Consider the following 24295-nt stretch of genomic DNA (forward strand, 5'->3'; position numbering starts at 1 on the left):
CTAAGGGAGCCTGTCCACACAGCCTTGGAACCATTTGGTAAACAGGAGTAGTGTTGGCCATTCCTAACTCCAGACTCCAGTGAGGCTTGCCTTCCAAGAATATAGGAGGAAGTTAGAGGGGAGGAGGAATTTCACAGTCAAATTCCTGCTGGGCATGACCTTAGCCAGGCCAGGAGCTTGTGTCCTTGAGAGAATGTAGTGACATACACCTGTCCCATATTCCATTTGCCCCATGCCTGGCTTAGCCCGCCCAGCAGAGTGTGTGTGTGTGTGTGTGTGTGTGTGTGTGTGTGTCCCATTCAGAGACCTGGCCCACTGTGTCTTGCCATCCTGGACTCTCAAGCCAGAAGTCTCTGCATTCATGGTAAGGCACCCCTAACCTCTTATTCTAGCAAGGTGTGGATCTGTGTGTAACCAATCCTTTAGTTTTTCTGGACCCTGGTCCAGTTCCCACCGGTTCCCACCCGCTTCCCAGTCTTCCTCTGGGAAGAGTGGCTCCGCTTCTGGGTCTCTGTGCAGTCAGTCACACAGCATTCTTGATGGTCTAGCCTCCTCCCAGTGACTTTGAGGTTCATTCTACCTAGCCTTGGGCAGGTTCCCTTTCTGGATTCTCTGACACGCCGTTTCCTAGGCTCCAAGGACCTAAGGGCATGCTCTCCCCAGGTGGGTCTCCAGAGCTGGGGCTCCCCAAGTCTTGCCTGGAGTAACAAGATCTCCATGTTGTGTAGAAATAGAGTCTGCCTTGGAAAAAGCTGCTCTTCCCAGTGAGTCTCCTGAGCTGGTCGTATACGCTACTTAACTGTCTCCAGATCTCTACTGGCTGGCTTCTAGCTTCAGACAGCACAAAGCAAATGGAAGCCAGTGGTCCTTGAACACAGCGCACATCCATTGTCTCTCTTCTTAGTCAACAGCATTCCTGGGAGGTAGGCCTTCTCTTACCAGAGCTGAGCCTAGCTGTCCCCTGGCTCAGGGTGCCCCACCTGCCCAGACCAAGCAGAATTTGCCCCTCATGAGTCTTATTCCTGTTCTGATGGCTGCTTGCCTCATGGCTCTCAGGATCCAGAGTTAGCAGAGGCCAGGGTCCCTGACCGTGGTTGTGAAATGGGCAGAGATTCTCATAGAGGGTAATGGCAGCCCTTGTATAAAGTGAGCGAGCCTCCCGACTCAGTGTGCCTGGGACTTCCCTACGTTACTATGCAGAGCCCTGCTTTGGGAAGCCCCTCAGGCCCACACGCATTGACGTGCCGGTCTCCCTCATGTCCAAGTTTCTCTGAGTGCCAAATGGGAGGGAAATATAAACACACAACATAGAATTCAGTGGCCTCTGGCCCTCGTTAGTAAAGCTGAAATTGGTGAGGGGAAAAGCACATTTAAAAAGTAATGGGGTTGGAACTGCTGACTTTTGAAATGAAGTCACAGGGTCAGCCAGAGACTTTGAGATAGTCGGTCTCCTGTAGCCCAGGCTGGCCTTCAGCTTGCTCTATAGCCAGGGCTGGCCTTGAACTCCTGATTTTCCTGCCTCCACCTCTCGAGTGCTAAGATGACAGGCATGCTCCAATTCTCCAGAGGTGGAGAGGAACTGGTCCTTCCTTCAGTTGGGGTCAGATTGAGGGCATCCGGTCTCCACATTTCATAGTTGGAAAGAGGGCGTGGTTTGTAGTTTTGAAAGCCAATGCAAAGCTACCTGTTAATAATTTTACAGAAACCAGTTCTGTGGATTGGTTGGGGGTGGGTGGGCCAGGTGACAGGCAGGTGTGGCAGTGCCCACCCACCATGGACTAGGCTGAAGGGAGGGAGGGAGGGAGAGAGAGAGAGAGAGAGAGAGAGAGAGAGCAGACCCACAGCCTGTATCAGTGGGAGGTCTTGTTTCTCTTTGGGACCTATCTTGTAGAGGAGGGACAGAGGGGAGAAGTTAGAAATTCACTGGGCTGATTGGACGGTAAGTTCCAGTATTGTTTTGACAAGCTGGCTGTACAGACCTCAAGACAGCCCACCTGCTTCCTCAGAAGCTCCACTCAGGAAGTAACTCAGCACTCTTGCTAGGAACAGAGTAGATGCATTCCTTCAGAGGTGCCTCTGGCAGGCAGAAAGATCCGGCAGTTCAGGTGACTCAGTGCTCAGTCCCTTGTCCCTCAGGCAAGTGACAGTGACTCCAGCTTCCCTGACTCCAGTCTCCTGCTTTGTAAGATGTGTGTTGTCCCCGGTGGCTGTGACAGGGAGGTTGGTTGATGTCATCCAAGCCCTCCGTGTAGCATCTGGCCTGGGATTCAGGTTGAGCGCTGCCTCAGTCAGCAGGACCTCTCTCCCTTTGATGTTCCTCTTCCCTTCCTATTCTCTGTCAGCTTCCTAGGGTGCAGAGTAGAAACCCCAAACCCTGGGCTTGGCCTGAGACAGTGACCCAAGCTGCTGAGGGTGGCCTTTAAGTTAAAGTCAGCTAAACCGAGGGGTTCCACTCCACTGGTCACAAATGGCCACATTCTAAGTGCTCAGACGTAGACGGGGAATGTGGCAAGGTTGGCGGGTACTTGCCTGGCGTGCATGAGTTGCTGGGTTCCATTCCAGCACTGTGTATAAATGGAGGTTCGTGCTTGCAAAGCTTGGCACCGGAGATGGGGAGACAGGAGGGCCAGGTATGAGGGTTCATGGTCATTCTTGACTATGTAGTGAGTTACACATATAAGACTTCCCCACCGTTCTAGAAAGTTCCTGGGCATTGCTGAAATGTAGATCCCACCCTGCTCCTGCACCAGCCAAGAGCACCAACCTTTACAATCTCTTGGTGGCTGTGTATTCTTTGTTATCACGTGTGCTGGTGACTATGTGGTCCCCGTGGTCCAGGCTGCCAGCCTGTCCTGGGACTGCCCTGGCTTGGCACCGCGACAGCCTTCACAGCCCCAGGAGTCCCGCTAGCTGGCAGGAGGATGTGGCAGGGATTCCAGGCCTGGCACCTGGCATGTCACTAAGCAAGGCCAGCAAAGCCTGAGATTGTTCCGGCCCCACCCTGACAGCTCAGGATGTCGGCTAGTACTTCAGAGAAAGGCTGCGGCTTAGCGGGAACTAGGAAGCTGGAAGAGGCTTTACTGGACCGCTGGAAAATTCTAGTTGTTCATCAGGTGAAAGAGGAGGGGAGGTGGTGGAGATTCTCTAAGAACATGGCATTGATGTTGGCTGAGGTCCCCCTCTGGCTGTACCTGCCCATCTCTTATATGCCTGATGCTGTACTATAGGGACATGGTGGCTCTAAGTCAGGTCCTGTCCCTGCTCTTTGGGGCTCATAGAGCATCAGGACAGATAGATGCACAAAGAGACCATGGTCTAGCTGGTGACACCGAGTGCTAGGACCAGCACATTGACCTACAAGAGAGGGACCATGTCATCCCTTTAGGGACCTACACAGTGGTGTCTGTCAAAGTGGTTGCTGGCACCAGCCGCAGGGCATCATCATCGAATAATGGGGTCCTGCTCATTCCTGTTTCTTTGAGAAGGGCTCTGTTTGTTGCCTTTTGATAGAGATGGTAGGAATGAATGCCTGCTGCTTCTGGAATGTTCTCAGAGTTACCACCTGATTGATAGCTAAGATTAGCTGAGCACTTAACTCTGAGTTGGACACATGACTGATGCCCCCCCCCCCCCGCCATTGCGCCTTCCCCACCATGACTGCCCCCTGTTCTTCAGAAGAGGGAAACTGAGGCAAGCCATCAGGCTGGTATCACACAGCAGCAGCTGGGGATGCTGAGGGCTTCCTGGGAGTTCTGCCAGGCCCATAGCGTTGTGAGGGGGTGGGACTGAGTGACCTTCAGCAAAACTTCCTCAAGCCACATGTCACCGTCCCTGATCCCTGTGCAGGTACAGGTTCTACACCAGGGATCGTAACACATTCAGAGGAGAGAGATCAGGCCTCAGAGGAGCTTGTGGGTCTCTAGAGCGATGATGTCAACCCCGGAGGGATGGTTCCCCCAAGACTGACTTCATCAGAGCCACAGTAAACAGGCGAAGCCCTTGGGGCTGCAGCCAGGGTCAGCTGTTCGTCCTGCCCCACTGGCTTACACAGGGTCCCATAGATGTGCTTTCTACCTAACATGCCATGAGTCAGGCCACTGGCATTTGTGTCATATGCTGAGCAGGCTCAGGTTTAGGGTTGAATTGTCTACGACTGTCCTATCCAGAGTATGGGCTTCAGGTCTGATGGGGCTCTGGGGCTGGGGCAATGCTGGTCTTTTAGGGTAGGTGGGAGGGGAGGTTCCTACCCACGGCTGTTGCTCCACATATTATTCTTAGGTAGGTGGTACAGGCTGGTCAGCTGCTAAGTTGAGAAAGGAGGGGTTCTTCAGTAAGCCAATTCCCTGTGGCGCTATGCTGAGTGCCAGCCATGTCGCAAGCACCTCCTCTGACCTATGGCGGTGTCACAGGCTTGTATCCGCTGTCAGCTGAGGCTGCTGGGAAGACACTTGCTTGCAAGGGAAGTTGAGCTGCGCCTTCAGACTGGCAAAATACAATGAAATATACCGGACGTTGTTGCTCACGACATTGAGTGGCTCAAGGGCACGCAGCTGGGGAGAGACTACGCCAGGAGGATTTGAACGTGTGCCTGTGTGTATGTGTGCATGTGTGCATGTGTGCCTTGTCTTCAGAGCCTAGCATCTTTTAAAATTTTGTAGGGTGTTTTTTTGTTTTTGTTTTTGCATTTTATTTAGTTTATTTGCATGTGTGCCATATCACACACATGGAAGTCAGAGGACAGCCTTTGAGGGGTCAGTTTTCTTTGTCCCTCCGTGCAGCTCCCAGGAACTGGAACTCGGGTCATGAGGCTTGGTGGCAGGTGCCTTTGTCTGCTGATCCATCTTGTCCAGGAACCACAGGCTCCTGTCTCTCCTCTGAGACAGGTCTCTCTGGCCCCACCTGCATTGTCTTCTCTGCCTGAGGTGGTAGAGAGGGTAGGAAGGGCCCAGGTGGGGAATCAGAGGTGTGGGTCTCCACAAGCTCAATACAGCGAGTTCTGCCTCCTCCCTCCTCCTCAGACCGGTATCTTTCCCCATCCACGAGATGAGAGTTCCGATGAGAACTGGAGCAAGATGGTGCGTACCTGTGTTCCCTGCGCCCTGCAGGTAGAGGCAGGAGGCTCAGGAGTTCAAAGTTACCTTCCCCTACACAGTCTCAGGCCTTCCTTGACTTCATGAGACCTTGCCCCAAGAAGCAAACAAACAATTCAGGTTTCCGCGCAGGAAATGAAGGTGGTATTGCTGCTCCCGTGGGAAGGTCTCTGGGTGGTGGGTGTCACCTGTCGCCAAATGTGAAGGTAGGGGTGGTAGGGTCAGTGCCCGGCCTCTGGGTTCTGCCCTTTTTAAGTGGCTTTGTGGGCACATACCATTTTTAAGTGGCTTTTAGGAGTCTGTATCTATCCCTTTGATACCTCTGGGAGACCCTGATGGGGGAAACCAAGGCACCGAAGGGTAGAACCACCTCACATCAAACTGTCCATAGTTGAGGCTGGACCCCAGGAAATCTAGTCCCCAGACCCCTGCCATTCCTGCCCTTTGCTTTTCTCCTCAGGATCCCCCCTTCCATATTTGCACCTCAGCCGCATCCCTGAATCTATCTCTTACTTGTAATTTCTCCCAGGGTGTTTTCTTGCGGCTGGCCAGGTTCTCCCAACAAAAGCAGGACCTGACCAGTGGAGTGAAGGTGGTCCTTGTAAAAGCCTCTAAGTCAGTCAGGCTGCAGGAGTGGGCACCCAGAAGCTCCTCCACATGCAAAAACTGCCCGACCAGCACCTGTTACCTGCTTCCCGAGTCACAGCTGCACCCTGGGGCCTTGTTTATGAACAGAAACCCTCCAAGGCTACTAATTTCTAGCAAGCTTACTCCTGGACATGGCTCAGGGCTGGTCAAGTGTCCCCAGGAGGAATCTGTCCCATGCAGGGTGACCCCACAGTGCCTCCTTCTCCCATGCTGAGCAGTGCCCTGCGTGGTTTGAGTGCCCCCAGACAGTGGAGCTAGGACAGGTATGGGTCTCGAATGCTGTCCTCTGGAGGAGAGTGCTTGACAGCTGGAAGGTGACCCAATGAAAACTCACAGCAGCATGCTGGGGACGGATGCTCATCACTGCTAGAGAGCTCCTGATGGTGGCAGTGTGCAGCAAGCCGTGCTTGCTCCAGTGACAGCTAAGAAAGAGCCAAGGCTCCTCTTCCCTCATCTGCTTAGTGGTCAGAGGAAGAGGTGTTTGGGTTGGAACTGATCTGAACATTTCTAACGGGCTCTGCCCCTAGGAGGGTAAGGGCTGGCTGGCTGGCATCGCCCGTGTCCTTGGCCCTCTGATCCAGCAGTGAAGGAGGGGCTTGTTCCTAATGCTGTGTTTTGTTTTGTTTTTGTCTTCATATTGATGGTGACAGCCTTGGGAAATGCTCAGGCCTGTGCGATTGTCCCCTTAGCCCTCAGATTGGGCCCTGCGCCGTTTTTCCGACTGTGGACCCTATGCAACGAAAAGCGAGTCCCGTTCTGACATCCCTACCCAGTTTAGGACTGCTTAGCCAGCCACCTGTGTGTTCTTGTGGCTCCCTGAGCGGCATCTGAGTTCTCCACCAGCATCCAATTTCGCTTTCCAAACTAAATCATGGGCTGAGGGATACAAATCCATTGGTAAAGTGTTTGCTACACAAATGAGAAGATCAGAGTTCGATCCCAGCCAAGTGACCATAAATCCTGAGGACCAGCAGGACCCTGGCACTGGGACATCGGATTCATGGGGACATTGAGCGAGCAGCCAGCCAGATGGTGTAGCAGTGAAGAGGGTTAGGTAAATGCCAGGGAGACAGTGTGTGTGTGTGTGTGTGTGTGTGTGTGTGTGTGTGTGTGTGTATGTATATGTGAGTGTGTGTGTATGTATGTGTCTGTGTGTGTGTATGTGTGTGTCTGTGTGTGTGTGTCTGTCTGTGTGTGTTGGAGGTAGGGAGCTCTCTCTTGTGTATGGATGTGTTTCTGGTGCCTGGGTCACACCAGCTGTGCCCCACAGGAAGTACTCAATAAATATTTGGCAATCTAGCCAGCTGCGCACGAAGAGAGGGAAGCAAGCTCTCAAGTCAGCAAGTGGGTGACTGATGTCAAGCCAAGTGTGGGGCAGCCTTCCCATAGCCACCCTTCTCCGTCACGGAGAGGGCTCTGGCTAGAGAGGTCACAGAGTTTCCTGTGGGTACCAGTAGAACTAGAGTCACAGTGGGCTGATGACAGATACACCCGATGCGATGATACAGGCCTCCCAGAGCCCACGTCTTCGAAATCCATTTCGTGTCACTCTGTGGAGACTCCTAGAGCCACCCGTCTCATGGCTCGTAGGAAGCGGTCTCTGAAGATACATCCTGAGAGACCTTGGTTTCTCTCTTCTGTCACTTAAGAGGCACTGGCAGCCGTGCACAGAGCCTTCTGGGTCTGGACCCCCACACCTGTTGTCTTCTGTGATCTTCAAAGTTCAAGTTCCAGAAGGGAGGTTTCATAGGGGTGGATAAAGGAAGTTAGGAGGCGTAGGCTGCAGGAGAGATGGCTGGATTTAAAAGACCTGGTGTCCTGGAATTCTCTGTGTTCATTTTGGTCTGTTGGGATCCGTGAGTTACCAACCATTAGCAAGATGTGCAGGGCGGGTCATGTGAGATAGCATGTGTGACTGACTGCCTGGCAGTTTGTCTCTTTTGATGATATCTTCCATTGGACTGAATAATACCGGTTACCTGGTCTTGATTCCTGATGCCTGGGGCTGGGTAGAGGGTTTTGTATATGAAGAGGAAACCCTGTAACTTGGTGCAGGGGCTGCACACACTGCTATGGTTATGACTGGTACCTTCTCGTGTCCTTTCATCCCCTGGGTAGCTTTCAAGTTAGGCTATGCTTCTATGGCTAGAAACCATGCAGATAAATGGAGGAATGTGACTGATCGGAGTCTTGGTCACATAGCTACTCCCTCTCCGTGGCTGGCCCTGGGACCTTCAAAGTCCTTTACCTTTCAAACCGTGACCGGTTCTTCTAGGCTTCATTGGTCCCTTGATGTGGAACACTGTTTTTATCCCCATTTCGCCAGTGACAAAATTCAGTGTCCAGAAGTCAGGGAGAGCCATTAAAAGGTACTGAAGATCTAAGCAGTGTGTACCCACATTCTAGAACTTCTCTCAAGTCCCCCCAACCCCCACCTTCTTAACATGCCCCCACAGACTTCCACGAGCCTTGCCATGTGTTTTCTTGGAGCTAATCCCAGGGTCTATGCAGGAGCACCTAACATTGTGTACATGGGCTCAGTTCCCTCGGCACCCATTGTCACCCATCCTGGAAGCCCTGGCTTGAAGCCTACAGCTCGAGGAAAGACCCGCCAGGGACTTCCCATGCATGGAAACACACACGGGCTCCTGAATCCAGCTCGGCCTTGCCAAGAACCGTATTGAGTTTATTTGTCTAAGAGTCTGCCCTGCTGGCCTTGGCTTCCGGAGAACCCAGCTTTGTAGAGCGAAGGTCCTGTGAGACAGAAGGCCACCAGGGTCAGACAGAGGGAGGCCCTTGAGACTTGAGAAGGGACTGGTGGTGCTGGTGAGCTGTGAGAGCTGACAACCCCCCAGGGCTGCTGTCCAGGTGGCAGAAGAGGAAGCACCCACACTATTTCGTTTCTTGTAGGCAACATCTCATTGTCGCCTAGGCGGACCTCGAACTTCTGATTCTCTTGTCTCCTCCTGAGAGCTACATTACAACTGTGGTTGCTGGGATTTGAACTCCTGACCTTCGGAAGAGCAGTTGGGTGCTCTTACCCACTGAGCCATCTCACTAGCCCTCAGCCTGCTTTCTTACATATCCCAGGACCACCTGCTCAGGGGATGGCACCACCTATGATATGCTGGGCCCTCCTTCACCAATCACTAATCAAATAAGATGCTCGGTAGACTTGTGTACAGGCCAATCTGATGGGAGGCAATTCCCTCATCCCAGAGAATTCTGTGTCAGGCTGACAGGAAGTGAACCAACACACAAACACAGTTTCTGTCTTCCTTAGTACTCTTTGGGAGGAAGGCCTGGCAGCTCCTTTCCTAGGAGTGTGAGTTCCTCCTTAATCTGCCAGCCCAGCTTCCTTCTTTTACCTGTCACCTTACTCATTTTCTCTCTCACAGTTGTCACCATTTTTGAATGTCCCACATGCTTTGCATAGTTACCTCTCCGTCGCGCCGCCATCCTATGGGGAATTTCATGGGAGCAGGGCTGTGGACCTTCAACAGACACACATACACAGTATGGAAACTGAAGTTCCAAAAGTCCAGGCTAGCCAGGCTGCAGCCAGAGAGAGGCAGGAGTATGGTGGCCTGTTCGATTTTTGCCTTGCTCCCTTCTGTGACATGGAGCCTGTGAACAGGCTACAATCATACTGGTTCATTCTGGCATGCCGAGGAGAGTGTGGGATGTGGACCTGCCCCTGGAGTCACAGATGTAACATCTGGGTCATCCCAGCATCCCTGTTTTGCCAAGTGGATGAAGATAGCCCTGGGAGGAGCCTCCTATCTCCTGGAGAGGCTGAGCCATATGGCTTTGTTTAAGAATGGGCCTCGGGATGTTCCCCCCAAATCTGCCCTCTGGGGAAATTTCTGCAGAACTTGTGTGGTGCTTCCATTGAATCGAGGGTTACCGCCAAGGGCAGCACTTAGACATTCTTAAAAAGGGTGGTGCTGGAGACAAAGTTGAAGGGCTCAGCTCCTCTCAGCGGGACCCAGCGCTGGTGGACGCCACAGAGAGCAGCTTTATCCGTGCACACGCAGAACCTCTTGAGCCTGCCAGAGAGTTCCTTTGCTGGGACAGTCAACTTAAAGGAGAAAGGGTTCATGTGTTTGTGGACTTTCAGGATGTGGTTGTGCAGCCATGTTGCTTTGGGGCCTCCGGTGAGGCAGAACCATGAAGGAGCAGCGTCTGGAGAGGAAGCAAATCTGTTCACTACATGGTGGCAAGGAAGCAGGGGGACAAGGGACAAGAGCACACGCCCAGCTTCATAGAGGCTCCATTGCCGGAGTGTAAGAGTATATAGGTTCCAACGGCCCTGCTGTGTGGAGAAAAGGTTCAAGGTCAGGGTCACCCTCAAGTTCATGAAAGTCCAGAGCAGGGTTCTGTGTTCCTGAACTATGAAGAGCTTACTTTGCTGTGCATGATGTATCCCCCTAGGCCCCAAACCTTCTTCCTTCCTTTTTTTCCTTCTGAAGAGGTCCCAGTGGGACCTTCCCCAGGGTAGAGTCCCTTGGAACTGTGGTACCCGTGGGGAGTTCAGGTCCCACCCGCCTGGCTGTTACTGTTCTTAGACATGTCTGCAGATTCTGGGTAGAACGGAGCTGACTTGGAGACATCTTTGAGCCCCTCATCAACCGTTTCAGTAGCAAAGGCACCTTATTGGGACAGATGCCAAAGTGCCAGGCCCAGGGACCAAATTCCCACCCTTCCCATGCCCGCAGAGAAGATGGGTCTTGGAAGGGTCGGGATATGGAAATAGCTAGCCTTGGCTCTGTTACTAAACTTCTTGAGGCATTTAGCCATAAAAGGGGGCAGCTGCCGAGGCTGGCTTCTTGATTAATGAGCCCCCTGTATGCCTCATCACAGTCCTCATGGAGTCCTGGGATGGCCCTGCCCTTCAGGCCCCCCTGCGTTGCAGGTTTTTGTTTTTGTTTTGTTTTTTTAAGCCAGGGGTCCAACTGTAGCGCAGCTGCTGTTCTAGGTGGGCGGGGACTCCGCAGCTGTGCAGCAGTGGGAGACCAGACCCCCCCCCCCCATCCTGCTGGCCTTAGCCCCATTCTGCACGGTGCGCACTGCCCTGGACTGTCCAGGTCTCTCTCTGTTTGTGGTTGTGAGATTGGGTCATGGTGGGAAGCAGGAAGAAGCCTGTGACCCGTCATATCCTCTCTCTCCATTTCCTCAGGGTGACTACAGCTCCCTTGCTTGCAGTGTGGTTGAGTGAAGTCAAGCCCTGAGCTGGGGCTAGAGTGGTCTATGGAACTAGAGTGTGTGGGGTGTGTGTTGGGGGGATATGCTTGGTGAGGGTGGGGCTTGTGGTGGGTGGGTTTTGGTGGGGTGGGTGGAGCTTTGGGCATAAGGTCTGATAGAGTGGGATCCGATGAGTGGCGACTGTGTTTGTGACGTGGGTATCTTCCTGTCACCCCATTGGAAAGATAATAGGACAAAGGCTTTTCACAATGATGGGAGAATAGGAGGTCCAAGTGGCCATGAGTAGGTAGAGCATGTAGATGGTCTACACAGTGGGGCACATTCAGCCACCAACAGAGGTGAGGCAGGGCCTCCACTCTGAGCCTGTGTAGCAGTGTTCTGAATAGGCAGATTCACACAGGTAGAATGTGATGGGCAGGTGAGGGCGTTTCCCCGTCAGGTGTTGGCTTCTTGGCATGATGGGTACTAGTCCCTGGCAGAACGACCATTGAGAACACAGATGTGGTACTGTCCTGCGCTGGAAGGGGCTTCCTGTCAGATCATGTGGCATCATCCATCCATCGCTCCTGGAGACCAGACCAGAGCATCCTACTGCTGTGCCAGGTGCCAGCACGATGGCGCCAAAGGACCCTGCTCTGCGACTGGGATGACTCAAGTTCCACTCAGCTGCCGGAGTGACAACCAGCCTGCTGCTTACAACCCAGGCCTCTATGAGGCTTCTGCTGCGGCACTTAGCGGCGGCTCCAGTCTGGAGTGGCTGATAGAGAGAGGGACTTTCCAGATAGGCTTTTCCTTTTGGGGTGTGGGAGCCCCCCATCCCACTGGAATGTATGTCTTGAGTCAGCCTAGAGCCTCGTCCTGGGGGCTGAAGACTCATGAGTCATGTGCTCATCACCATGGAAACCGGCGATTGGCTGGGGCGGGCGGCAGAGCTGATCTCTGAAAGACAGGATGGTGAAGGATGTTGGATGAGCACCCCACTGGATGAGAAGCCTGTGAAAGCAGATAATTAATGGAAACATTAGCTCTGAAGGTCTTGGGGTTTGGGAAGGGGGAACACTGGCGAGGGACCCCCCCAGCCACCTGCTCTGTCTCCCATTTAGGTCTTGGATGCGTTTGAGCCAGGCTTATCACAGAATTCTAGAGGGCGGGTTTTTTTTTTTTTTTTTAATAGCAGGCCCTCTTACACGAGCCCATATTAGTTCCATAGCAGAACACCGCCACGGCTCTGAGATTTGTCCCCACCTCCCATGAGAAGGCAGTGTCCCCAATGCACAACTCATAGTGTCCCAGAAGGCTGTACCCCAAGAGCCAGGACCTTGGGTGCTGGATGTCTGTATCCTTAGTACCCAACACATGCTGACCCAACATGGTGCTTAGTTCAGAAACCCTAGTGCCAAAGCCATCTTGTTAGAACGTGGCCAGAAAGTAGCGCCCAGCTGAGGCAGCAGTGGGTCCCTCATTCCTGGCCAGGGCTCCCAGGACTCCTTAATATCTCTCTAATGAGAGTAATTTGGCAACAGCAGAAAACACGCTCTAACCCTTTGTCCCAGTAATTCCATTTCTGGGAATCTGGCCTAAAGAAATAATCCTAAATATAGGCTAGAAAAACAGGCTTCACAGGGATGTTCACCTCGGAGTTGTTTATCGCTCATGCAAAGCAGACCGGCGGGAGCAGAGAGAAACTCCCGAGTGGATGCTCGTAGGTACAGCGCAAGCACATTCTTTGATTTGGGACTCAGGGAAAAAAAAGTTTAGGGCCGTTGAGATGACTCACAGGGTAAAGTCAGCAAGCCTGACATAAAGGCAGCAGGCTTGACGACCTGAGCGTGATCCCTGGGTGGAAGGAGAGAACTGACTCCCACAAGTGGATTGCAACATATAAACTGTGTGTGTGTGTGTGTGTGTGTGTGTGTGTGTGTGTGTGTGTGTACATACACATATGTGCACAGTAGATAAAGAGTAATACAAGTTCCAGTTAAGAATAGTCAGGAGAGCCTGAGAGATGGGTGCAGTGTAAGAGACCTTGTTTTACAAGCATAAAGACACAGGTTCGAATCCCCAGCATTCATGTAAAGGCCAGGCATGGCAATACACATCTGTGACTCCAGTGTCTCAGAAGAGACAGGTTGAGGCCCATAGCGCAGAAGCCAAATCAGACTAGACAGAAGCAGGCTAGCTGCAGGTTTAGTGAGACCCTAACTCAAGAGGGTGACCAAAAATCGATAACTGTATCACGGGGCATTCAATGTCCCCTGGCTTCTGTATACCTCTGCATGGCACATGTACACAGCACAGCATACATTTGTGTACCCAGTATTCAGATCAGAGTTACATACAGTCAAAATTTAAATGAAAGAAATATATTGGAGTATTAATGAATATTTTGTGTGTGTGTGTGTGTGTGTGTGTGTGTGTGTGAGAGAGAGAGAGAGAGAGAGAGAGAGAGAGAGAGAGAGAGAAATGAACCTAGATTCTCGAACCTGATAGCCAAACAGTCTTCTGCTGTGTTGCATCTCTGGCCCTCTTACATTTTATATCATGGCTCTACCTCACCTGCCCAGGCTGGCCTTGGACCCTCCCTGCAGTCCCTGCAGGTCTTGAATTGGTAACCTTGCCTCAGTCCCCCTGAGTTTATAGGTTTGAACCTTCAGGCTTGGTTCCTGAGTGATCTTGATTTAATTTTATCCACATGCTTAGATTCTGTCCCTCACCTTCCCACGCTTGCATTTGTTAGTCAAGTGTGAGTTGTCATTTACATACAGTGACATCCACCCATTAGTGTGCAGCTCCAGGAGAGCTGGTGGATGGTACCACCATGAGGGACAGCCCTTTGGGGTGAGCTGGTTCCAAGTCACCCCAGCAAGTATGCCCTGCCTCCCTCCCATCAGCCCTGTCCACCCCCTGCAGCCCACAGCTTCCCGTCTGGCTCGGTACAGACCCAGGATGTGATAGCTGCCTGTCTGATTCCACCAGGGGTACCCTGGAACCTCGCGCTGTGAGCCTGATTCTAGAAAGCCTGTAATCTCTCTTAGTTGTGCCGGAGAGCTATATTTCCCATTCTCCCTTGGTGGTAGAAGTCTTGGTTGTCCTACTTTCTGATTCACCTCTTGTCTGCTGGTGACTCTGGCTCCTGTGTCACCATTGCTGTGGGCAGCATGGTCTCAGTGGGTGTGACACATCTGCCCCTACATGTCTTCGAATTTTCTGTCCCAGTGAGGACTCTCTGGGTGTAGAGGCTGTTGTCAGTGTAGCTTAACAACTGCAGTGACCACAGAGGAACCTTGTATGCAGAGAAGAACAGTATCCTTTGTGCCATACCACTTTGCCCGTCTGTAGTGTTCTACACTAGTGCCAACTAGTTGGTACACTAGTACCAACATGACCCTGACCTGGGGACCCAGTACTTCTGTGTTACTATCTTGGTCAGTCATCTTGGTTTCCCAGTAGCCCCGTGTGTCCCTAGATTCCATAGTAGAATTGATCATCCTGTCCCCCTAAACCCTCTTCAGCCTGGCTTAGGTATTCCTTGTCCCCCGTGAGTGCTGGGTACTCCTTCGGCTTTGGACACACAAACTTGTTGGATAGCCCAGGCTGGCCTCGCATGCTCAGCCTTCTGAGTGCTGGCATGGCAGGTGAGCCTCGGGATGTCCGGCTTAGGCAGGTGTCTGGAGGAGCACTTCTTCACTTGCGCTTTGGAGTTTGGGGAAGAGGATGCTGGAGATAAAAACTATAGTCGTTCCATCAGTCTCTTCAGTATGTTCCAGATGCTGAGCTAAGTACGCCCTTGGCAAGTTAGATCCCCTGGAATATTCTCCACAGTTCTGTTTATGAAATTACTGTCAGAGGAACCAGGTTCAGAGAGGCGCTGTAACTGTCTTAATGACACACAGTAAAGGGATTCAAACACAGGTCTTAATGGCTCCGAAGACTGCTTTGGGCCAAGTGCTGAGTCAGACAGCGGAAAAGCGATCGGTCTGGCTTTTAAAAAACAACGGGTGCTTATTTATTTATCCCCGGCCCTTTCCCAGAAAGCTTTGCTCACAGCTTCAGCAACAGCCAGGCCAGGTTGTAGGGTGGGGGTTGCCCGCAGCAACCTCTGTGCACAGGGGCGGCTTACACAGGTGGACACGGGTCTGCAGGTCTTTCTCTTGCTGGGGAGTGAGGAGCAGCACACTGGTGTGAAGGGCTTGCGGCGGCCAGCCACCTCCCACCAACACTGTCCTCCTGTCTCTGTTCTTGGTGGCTTCGGTGATGCTGCTAGAATTTCCTGCCGCACCTTCTTCATGGGGATGTGGTCCCTAGGCCCCAGAAGTGCTACCTGCTACCTAATCTCTGCCTGACCTCTTCCCTCAGCTCTCTCGCTCGCTGTCCCCAGACCTTTGCATTAGCTTTGAGTTGATGCTATGGCCCCATCACCATACCCCATTCAATACACCATCCTCGTCTCAACTGCCCCCCCCTCATTCTCCATATTCTGTTTGTTGTCTGTTCACCCCACTGGACTCCGGTTTTATGCAATACCCACCACAACCCCTAGAATATGCTAGATGCTCAGTGGATACTTGTTGAACCAACCTCCATTGGTCATTCACTTTACTTCAGGCTGATGGCAGTCTAGCCATCAGCTCCCCTCACTGCCAGTACTTGTCAGTTGGAAAAGAAAAAAAAAAAATCAGAAGCCTAAGTGTCTGGGAAAATATTCACCCAGGCTGTGAACTTTAAATCGCACCTCCCTGTTTCAGCATAGCATCGTATACACATTCATTCACTCTTAGCTGTGGGAAGGTCACAAGACCTGGGTGCCCTATGGATGGCCCTGCCACCTCCTCCCTAAAGTCATTGTGACATTCCACTCTTGGAGCTCCTGAAACAGTGTATGTGTGTGTGCGATGATGGGGGTCTGTGGGAGGTTGCCGTTTGTCTTAGCTTGCCGCACGTCTTCAGTCTTCACGGATTGCCCCGACCTCTGGCATTTTGGATGTGGGGTATTGAAGACCCTAGCAGGGCTCGATGGCCTATGTGCTTCCCTGATGCTTCTCTGGGATGGTGGGACTCCCTTAGAGGCAGTGTGGATGGATGGCTTGAGGCCTGTCTTGCCTTCTTCCCCTATCACTGATCCATGCTTATGCTTTCTCTCAATACATGCTATTGAGCCATGTGGTGGTCCAGGGCACTGAAGAAAGACAGCATGTGCTCTGTGGGCTTTGGGGGCAAGGAAGCGTGATGGGTCAGAGGTCCTGTCTGTAGGCTTCTGTAAGGAGTGATTTCCATGGGGTGGACCTGTTAGGAGCCTTTGGAGGATGGTGCACTGGGGAGGGATGCTAAGATTCAAGCTCTGCCCTGTGCTGGGGCCTGTGGTCACCAGGGGGTGACCCCTCACCTTTGACCTGAGGGTTCCCTTGCCTTTTCTTCATTTTGCACCCTAGGTGTGGAATGAATTCCCTCCACAGCCCCTCCCCACAGCGGGATGCTGGCAGCCAAGAGCTGGTCCTTTGGTCCCTGGGTAGCTTCCTTTCTGTGATGGCGCTGTCTTCTCACAGGCTCTTGTTTTTCTCTCTTTGGCACAGCCGTCTGGGTACATGGAAAACTCGGTCTCCTACAGCGCCATTGAAGACGTTCAGCCGCTGTCCTGGGAGAACGCCCCGAAGTACTGTTTACAGCTCACGATCCCCGGAGGGACCGTCCTGCTGCAGGTAGGAAGAGTAAGCATGACCCAGCAGTTTCTTTCCTCCCGGTCCCTCATCCTCTTCTCACCTGCTCCCTCTGTAGACCTTAGCTTTGGTCAACTTAAAAGTCACGAAGGTATTAAAGACTCTCGGGAGGGCCGTGCAGGGATTAAACACCTGCTGCATGCTGCTCACTGTCTAGGAGCTTGCTCGTCCTCCTGGGTCTCGAAAAATTGAACTCTGTAGCCTCAGCTTTGAAAATGCCGAAAATGAGTCCCCGGGCCAGATGGGCTTCGGAACTTGTGAGGCTCACCTCGTTGTGGATCTGCTTGCTGTCTGCTGGACTTAAGTGAGGATTGTGTCCTGTATCTTTTTGGTTAGCTCAGTTTTGTGTTGGCAAACAATGGAAGTACTGGCTCTGCGTGTCTGTGAGCACGTAGGTCGAAAACGACACGAATATCATTAGGACTGAAGGTTGAACAGGAATAGGTTGTGCTGTTAAAATGGCTGAGAAGTTCAGGAGGAGGTTTGCAAAGAACAGCGGGATCCCGGGTCGGGTGGCAAATGATGTCACCAAGACTTAGTTTTTGCCCCTCCCTCCATGGTGTAGCACACTGTCAGTTTATGGTGGGAAAGGAGGAGGGTGGCCACCCTAAAGATTGGCTTAGAATTCCTAACTCTATTCTTTCTTCTCCACCCCCCACCCCCCCGCCCCGAACCTCATGGAGGATCCAGGCTGGCCTTGCTGGTCGCTTGGGAGTATGCTGTATTCTCTGGCCCCATCCTCACCTTTGACCATAGCAGCTGATGGCCCTTCTGGTACCATCCTGAGGCAGGAGAGCAGTTGACCCGCAGCCGTGTGAGGGATACTGTGTGACACATCCCTGTCCATATTGTCTTCTCTTAGAGGACATCCAAAGCCATGCCTGCTGTAGCCCATCTTGGAACTCAGCCACCGTGCTCTGCCCTCTGTGACCCACCCACCCCCTATCTTCATCATGTCCCCTCTGGCCAGCAGAGCCCCCTGGTTCCCTCTGTTGTCTCCTTGTCCTTTGTTTGTTTGTTTGTTTGTTTGTTTTTGTGTTTTCAAGACAGGGTTTCTCTGTATAGCCCCTGGCTGTCCTGGAACTCACTCTGTAGACCAGGCTGGCCTCGAACTCAGAAATCCACCTGCCTCTGCCTCCCGAGTGCTAGGACTAAAGGCGTGCACCACCACTGCCCGGCTGTCTCCTTGTCTTTAGGGGGGACTAACCAGCCTCTGCCATGCCTCCCTTGGTCTCTCTGCCTCTCTTCTGTTTCCCTTGCCCTGAAGACTGTAGCACTGGATCTTTGCAAGGCTGCTCAATGCCAGGCCCTGTGGGGCTGGTTGACCCCATGAGCAACAGTGGCCAAGACAAGGAGGGCCCTGAAGGGCAGCAGGGCAGCCTTCTGGAAATGCCTTTACTGCTCAGTTATGCAGCTTCAAGCCTGCCCCTCTCTCTGGCCCCTACAACCCCATCCTCATCCTCACTGTCAGCCTCTGGGGAGACTGAGCCATAAACACATGATTACCGAAGAAGCTGCAACTCAGACACAGACGAATCCCAGAGGACTGGGACGGGAGGGGGAGGGGAGGGTGACTCACCAGGCCTCGGGAGACAGCTGCACCCCAGGGATGTACACTGATATGGGGTGCAGAGGGATGAGTAGGAGGGTGCCCCAGAGAGGGGCACACCTAGTATGAGTGTGGGAGGGGGCTCTCTGGTAGGAGTGAGGTCGATGCCCGTGACTGCCCGTGACTGCATCTAGATGATGTGGTCTTGTCAGCCTCAGACTATATACTGAGGACACTGGGGAGCCATAGAAAGCTCTTAAGGGACAGAGGGGATCCTAGACAACAGATCAGGGGCTAAGGGGCAGAAGGCTGGACATGTGGGAAATAGCCAGGGAGCCCTGTTTTCTCTGTTGATGGTGATCACCACGTATTAGCAGAACGGCCTTTTGTTTCCAGGGCTAGAGCATCACCACCCCCACCATCCCCACCCCTGGTCAGAGGAGTAAGACACACTGGCCAGCTCTGGGCATGTCCCTTTAACCTGGCCATGGCCCTTGGCTGGTGGTAGTGATGACTCTCCCAGGCTGCAGTGGGCTGAGCGACGTCAGAGCTCCCCCTGCGGGCTGACAAACCAGGCTGCCCCAGCATCCTCCACGCTTGCCGCCCCTGCTTGGTGGCTGCTCTGCCAGAGGCAGGAGCAGCAGAGGAGGAGAGAAGAAGGAAGGAGAAGAGAGGAGAAGAGAGGAGGCCGCACCAGCTACTGCTGTGATCCGGAGCCTATCTCAGGGAAGCAGCGCAGTCTCCCTTCAGAGAGTTAGGTGGGTGCAGCCTTGCCCCTGCCCACCCCTGGGATCTCCCTTCTGCTTGTACCTCTATCGGGCCAAAGGAGGCACATTAAGTTGGCTGTCTGTCCTTGCCTCCTTCCTAGACTCTGTAATTGTGTATGGCTCCTCGGTTCCCCAGGGCGAGACCAGAGCTGCTGGTTAGAGTCCCTGCTGAGCATTCTGATCTTTTGTCACGCAGTGTGTCACGATAGTCGATAATCGAGCATTGGCCCTCGGGTGGGAAGGGACCTGAGGGATAGCAGTCAGGTAGGCTAAAGGGTCACAGCCCAGGGGTTGTGGTCTAGTGGAAGCGCCGTGGGCCTGTTGCAGAATAACAGAGGTCCGGGAGTGTTTTGCAGTGAGCATGAGTACTGCAGCCACCGGCCTCTGTGGTGACGTGAGTTCAGGTTTAATTGATGCTATTGATTGGAAACTGCGCTTTCTCCGTCCTGAGTCACACTGAGTGCCAGGGCTCACTTAGTTCCTTCTGTGTTTTCTAGTCCTCCGTCTCTCTCCTCCCTTCATCCCCCTCTGTCTCTGTGTCCGTCTGTCCTTCTTCCTTTCTCCCTCCCTCTCTAGCTTTTGCTGTTTGCTCCTTCTTTAATGTCTCCTTAGCCTCAGAGCAGCCATCTCTGTCTTCCTTCTCCAGTTCGCATTCTGGTTTTCTTAGATCGATAACTTTCTTACTGGAAGTCCAGCCCCTGCAGGGGACCTGACTTGGGAGTTCCAGAAAGAATGAACCTTCCTAGGCATGCCTCTTAAGTAGCAGAGTGTAAGCCTCCTGTAGGTGCAGTAGACAAGGTGCCAGTGCCCAGCATGGGGGCCAGTCAGTGGTCCTGGGCTTTCTGGGATTTTAGTGTGACCTCCCTAAGCACTTGTTAGAGGCCCGGCAACAACAGAGGCCTGCTAATCTTGTTTCCCCCTTACATCGAGCTCTTGTGAGGAGACCAGCTTCTATGCACCTACCTACACTGTGTGTGCCCTACTTGAGGCACCTTGTTGGTGCCTTCTGGTTAAGTGCTAAGCACTAAGGAATAATACAGTACCTGGAGGCAAAAGGCATAAGGAAGAGCAGACAGAGCCCAAGGTGGTTTAAATAAGGAGGGAAAGTGGGCCCTCCTTTCTGACAGTGCCTACACACACACACACACACACACACACACACACACACACACACTCATTACCGGGTCTCGAAAGCCCCACTGGAGATGGACAACTGTTCCCTTCTTACTGGAAGGAAGAGGATAGGAGAGGAAGAGAGAGAGAGACAGAGACACACAGAGACAGAGAGAGAGCGCGCAAGAGCAAGTGAGCTTTCCCGGCTGCTCTTAGCTGTTTTTCCTGGAGATTGGGCCAGGAAGCTGAACTTGGGAACAGTCCCTGCAGGCTCCAGGCTGTTTTTCTCACCTCGAGGACAATGCAACAATGAGTTAGAACTTGGCAGCCTCGCTGAGGAAGTTGGGCAGGCTTGCCTGGAGCCAGCCCTGTGGGAAGGTTAGCGCCAGACACAGGCAGAGAGCCACCAGAGCCAGCCTGGGGCCATGGGGGGCAAGGTAGGCTGTGGACTCCCTCCGGGGTTTTAGGGGATTCTCCTCCAAGTCACTCTCCGGCCACTCACTGTGCCTGGTGTTCCCTGGGATCTGGGTTGTCCTGTCTCCTCTCTGCCGCCAGCCTTGGCTTCAAGGGAACTTGACAGAGGCTCTCCTTCTGGCTGCAGCATAGCCAGGCAAACTTGTCCTCTGCCAGAATCCACCTGGGGAGGCCTATACTGAGATTCAAGAGTGTCTCCTGGCATCCTCTGCTGGGGGGCGGGGTGGGGGGAATCTCACCTTTGTCATACATCACCTGGTCCACCCTGTTCTCAATGCTGGCCAACGGGTGCCATGTTTTTCATTGACTGTCAAGAGGCAGAGCAGCTCCCATATCCACAGGAGCCAGGTTACATCTGTTGCCTGCTCCCTAGGGGTATCAGGGAAAGCAGGCTAGGAGGGAGATGAGCCTGAGGTGTGATCCGAGCACTGAGAGGAGGCTTCTGGGCCTCCTTTCTTCACTTGTAACCACACTACAGTATTTGTCTCCTTAGTTACCACAGAGGCACATAGACCAAGTGTGGTACACAGGTGTCCAAGGATGTACCTCCATGCATGCTTCTGAAGATACGTCCATGCATGCTCGTCTCAGCAGAAGCACAGTGGTCAAGAGCTTGGTTTGTCAGAGCTGAAGGGATTTCTTTGAAGTTCCATGGGATGGGTACATGGACGCTCTACTTACTGTGAATCGGTCCTACGATTTTCCTCCCTCCCTCCTTTCTTTCCTCTCCTATGCCTGTGCATCGTCCATCCAAAAGAACCTGGAGACAGGCTTGAGACAGTCATCCCGGAGAAGGGGCATTCTGGGTGTGGCCCCGGGTGGCTAGGAGTTGCGCAGGCACCAGAGGGAGTAGGTGAAAGTGGAGAGTTCCCAGTGCAGTGTTAGGCCATGCTAGAATCATATTGATTAGGCAAGCTAGGATCCCCTGCACCAAGGAAGCAACCCCAGTCCTATGTAGTTCTCTTACACATTTATCTGTCAACATACATACCCCGTCCATCCATGTACATGCACACCTACCCATCCATCCATCCACATACATACACACACATCTAGCCAGCCAGCCATCTGCATATATACATACATACATACACAGTTGCTTATCCATCCATCTGCATACATACCTGCCCATCTATCCATCCATCCATCCATCCACATACATGCATACCTACCATATATCTACATACATACACACCTACCCATTCATCCATCTACATATACCCTATACATCCATCCATCTGCATACATACACACTTACCCATCCATCCATCTCCATACACACCTACCCATCCGTCCATCCATCTACCCACTTTCCCATCTGCCTCCTTACCTACTTCATCTATTAGTCTACACACTCACCTCCTCATCCACATGTCTACGCATCCATCCATCTGCGCGCGCACCCACCCATTCACCCACTTGCCACTCTGTGGCCCTCTCTATCCTTCCATCCACATAGACACCTAACCGTCTAACCACTCACCCCTCCATGCATCTGTGTATCCATTTATCCACTCCTCTCACCCCTGTCCTCTTGCTCTTATATCTACATTTTTATCCGTTTATCTACCCACCCCATCTTCTGCCTGTGTACTTAACCATGTACTCATCCACCCACCCACCCACCCATCTACCTGCCCATTGTTCCAGCCATTTCCTACTTACTCCCCATGCTCCCATCCATGCCTCCTTGCCCTATATTCACGAACGCATGCGTCCCCTCAGTCACTCCTGTCTCATTTATTCAACATGCCAGCCAGTCTTCCGTTGCTCTGGGTTTCGCAAATGCAGTGATGCTCACATAGACATAGTTTACAACCTGACAGAGCCATAGCCTGCAGATAGGAGAACAACTGAACAGGACAGAGTCACGGTACATGAGCACGGGCAGAGGAAAGCCAGGCTTGAGGCAGTCATCCCGGAGAAGGGGCATTCTGGGTATGACCCGTGTGGCTAGGAGTTGCGCAGGCACCGGAGGGAGTAGGTGAAAGTGGAGAGTTCCCAGTGCAGTGTTAGGCCATGCTAGAATCATATAGATTAGGCGAGCTAGGATCCCCTGCACCGAGGAAGCAACCCCAGTCCTGTGTAGTTCAAAAACAGCCAAGGCTTCCTTCTACCAGTTCACACTGCCTAGTTCCCTGAGGCTCTGCTCTGTAGTACACATCGTCTGAGATATTTCTGCTGTGCCTGCATGGGACAGGGTTAAATCATGCACTGACTCTTTTTATTTTTTTAATCCCGGTTTTTCAAGACAGGGCTTCTCTGTATGGCCCTGGCTGTCCTGGAACTCACTCTGTAGACCAGGCTGGCCTTAAACTCAGAAATCCACCTGCCTTTGCCTTCCAAGTGCTGGGATTAAAGGTGTGCACCACCACTGCCCAGCTTGCACTAACTCTTAAAAGCAGTGCTTCTGCCCACAAATGAAGGGTCCCTTTCATGCCATACCAGCTCATGCTCACTGGCACAGTCACCAAACTGTGTGTGCTTGTACTGTGTGTGCTTGTACTGTGTGTCAGAAGGAAGAGGGGTGGGAATGAGACTGTTGGCAACATTGAGACAGGTAGACCCTGACAAGTCAGTATCAGGAATGTGGCAGGGGAACCCAGGGTAGGCTGGACTTGACTCTAATCCCAAGATCAGTAGGATCTTCTGAAGTTGCCTCCTGGGATCAGAAGTGCCTCATGCCAGTGACAGGGTGTGACCAGGGCTTTGCTCCTAGGTCTAGGAAAGAGTCTGTTTCCTTTCAGATTCTGGTTGTTCCTTGGAGTCTATGGCCTCAGCCATCTCCGTGCTTCAGTCCGATTGGCTCTTCTGCCTCCCTCTTACTGTGTGACCTCACCAGACCACCTAGACAGTCCAAGGTGATCTTGCCATCACGAGAGCCTTGATGTGCAGAGTCCCTTTTCCACCACAGCTGGTTGGCCTGTGCAGGTCTTTGGAGCCTCCCCACCCCCACCCCCAATACTACTTCCCAGTATTGTGCTATATTAAAAGCATAAGCAAGGCTGTGGACCAGGACTATGCTGGAGCTGGCTCAGCTTGGTTAACACACACTTACTCATGAGAGCTGTGAGTCTCCTCAACTGAGCTAACTGTAGAGATTATTTACACCAGAGACAACACATGCTGAGGCCAGAGCTGTTTTATTCTGGAGAGCCTTTTATGAACATCTGCTCGGTATTTGTACCATCCACTGTTGCAAACCCCATGGCTCAGTGTCATGAGATGAGATACTGGGTCAGTGCTGACCAGAGCTGGGGTGTGAGTGGGCCATTGAAAGCCACATGACCATTCAGAGGGTGCTTCTTTCTCTTCACAGGCTTCTGAAGGGCCTTGTGTTACTGGGTGACTGGCTCACAGCTAGGTTGTGATCAAGGCCAGGATTTGAGCCTGAGTCTTTCTGAGGCTGAGCTCTGGCAGATATAGGCAAGAAATTGGAAGCTTGTTGTGGGGTTCATTTGAATCCTGTCGAACCCCAGGTTTGAGAGGGTTCCTGAGCAGTCTGGGCAGAACAGAGGCACTAGTCCACTCAACTATATCACCTTCCACCAATTCCCATCATCCATCCAAGGTCATTCAGTATGCATAACCTCAGGGAAAATGTTCCAGCCAGCAGGGTAGGGACTCTATTATACCCAGCAAAATTATCCCATACCATCAACCATGTCTTCTGTTCTGATTTTGCTCTTGATGGTCAGTGCATAATTTTTTTAGGAGGCAAGCCAGGACCTCAGG

The 24295-nt window shown here is 52.5% G+C and overlaps 1 protein-coding gene across 5 annotated transcripts in view; it reads left to right on the forward strand.

The window, feature by feature from the left end:
- The window catches only part of Cmip (c-Maf inducing protein), a 204488-nt gene that overhangs the window by 103543 nt on the left and 76650 nt on the right, over positions 1–24295 (forward strand). For 4 of the 5 annotated variants that reach the window (NM_001163262.1, XM_006531434.3, XM_011248527.2 and 1 more), the window contains exon 2: positions 16514–16639. In NM_001163262.1, the coding sequence (NP_001156734.1) occupies positions 16514–16639 (126 nt within the window). Of the gene's footprint in view, positions 1–16513; positions 16640–18784; positions 18965–24295 lie in introns of those variants that run through there. The other variant, XM_006531436.2, reaches the window with a different exon arrangement.

This window comes from Mus musculus, chromosome 8 (assembly GCF_000001635.26).
Source record: "Mus musculus strain C57BL/6J chromosome 8, GRCm38.p6 C57BL/6J".
NCBI lineage: Eukaryota > Metazoa > Chordata > Mammalia > Rodentia > Muridae > Mus > Mus musculus.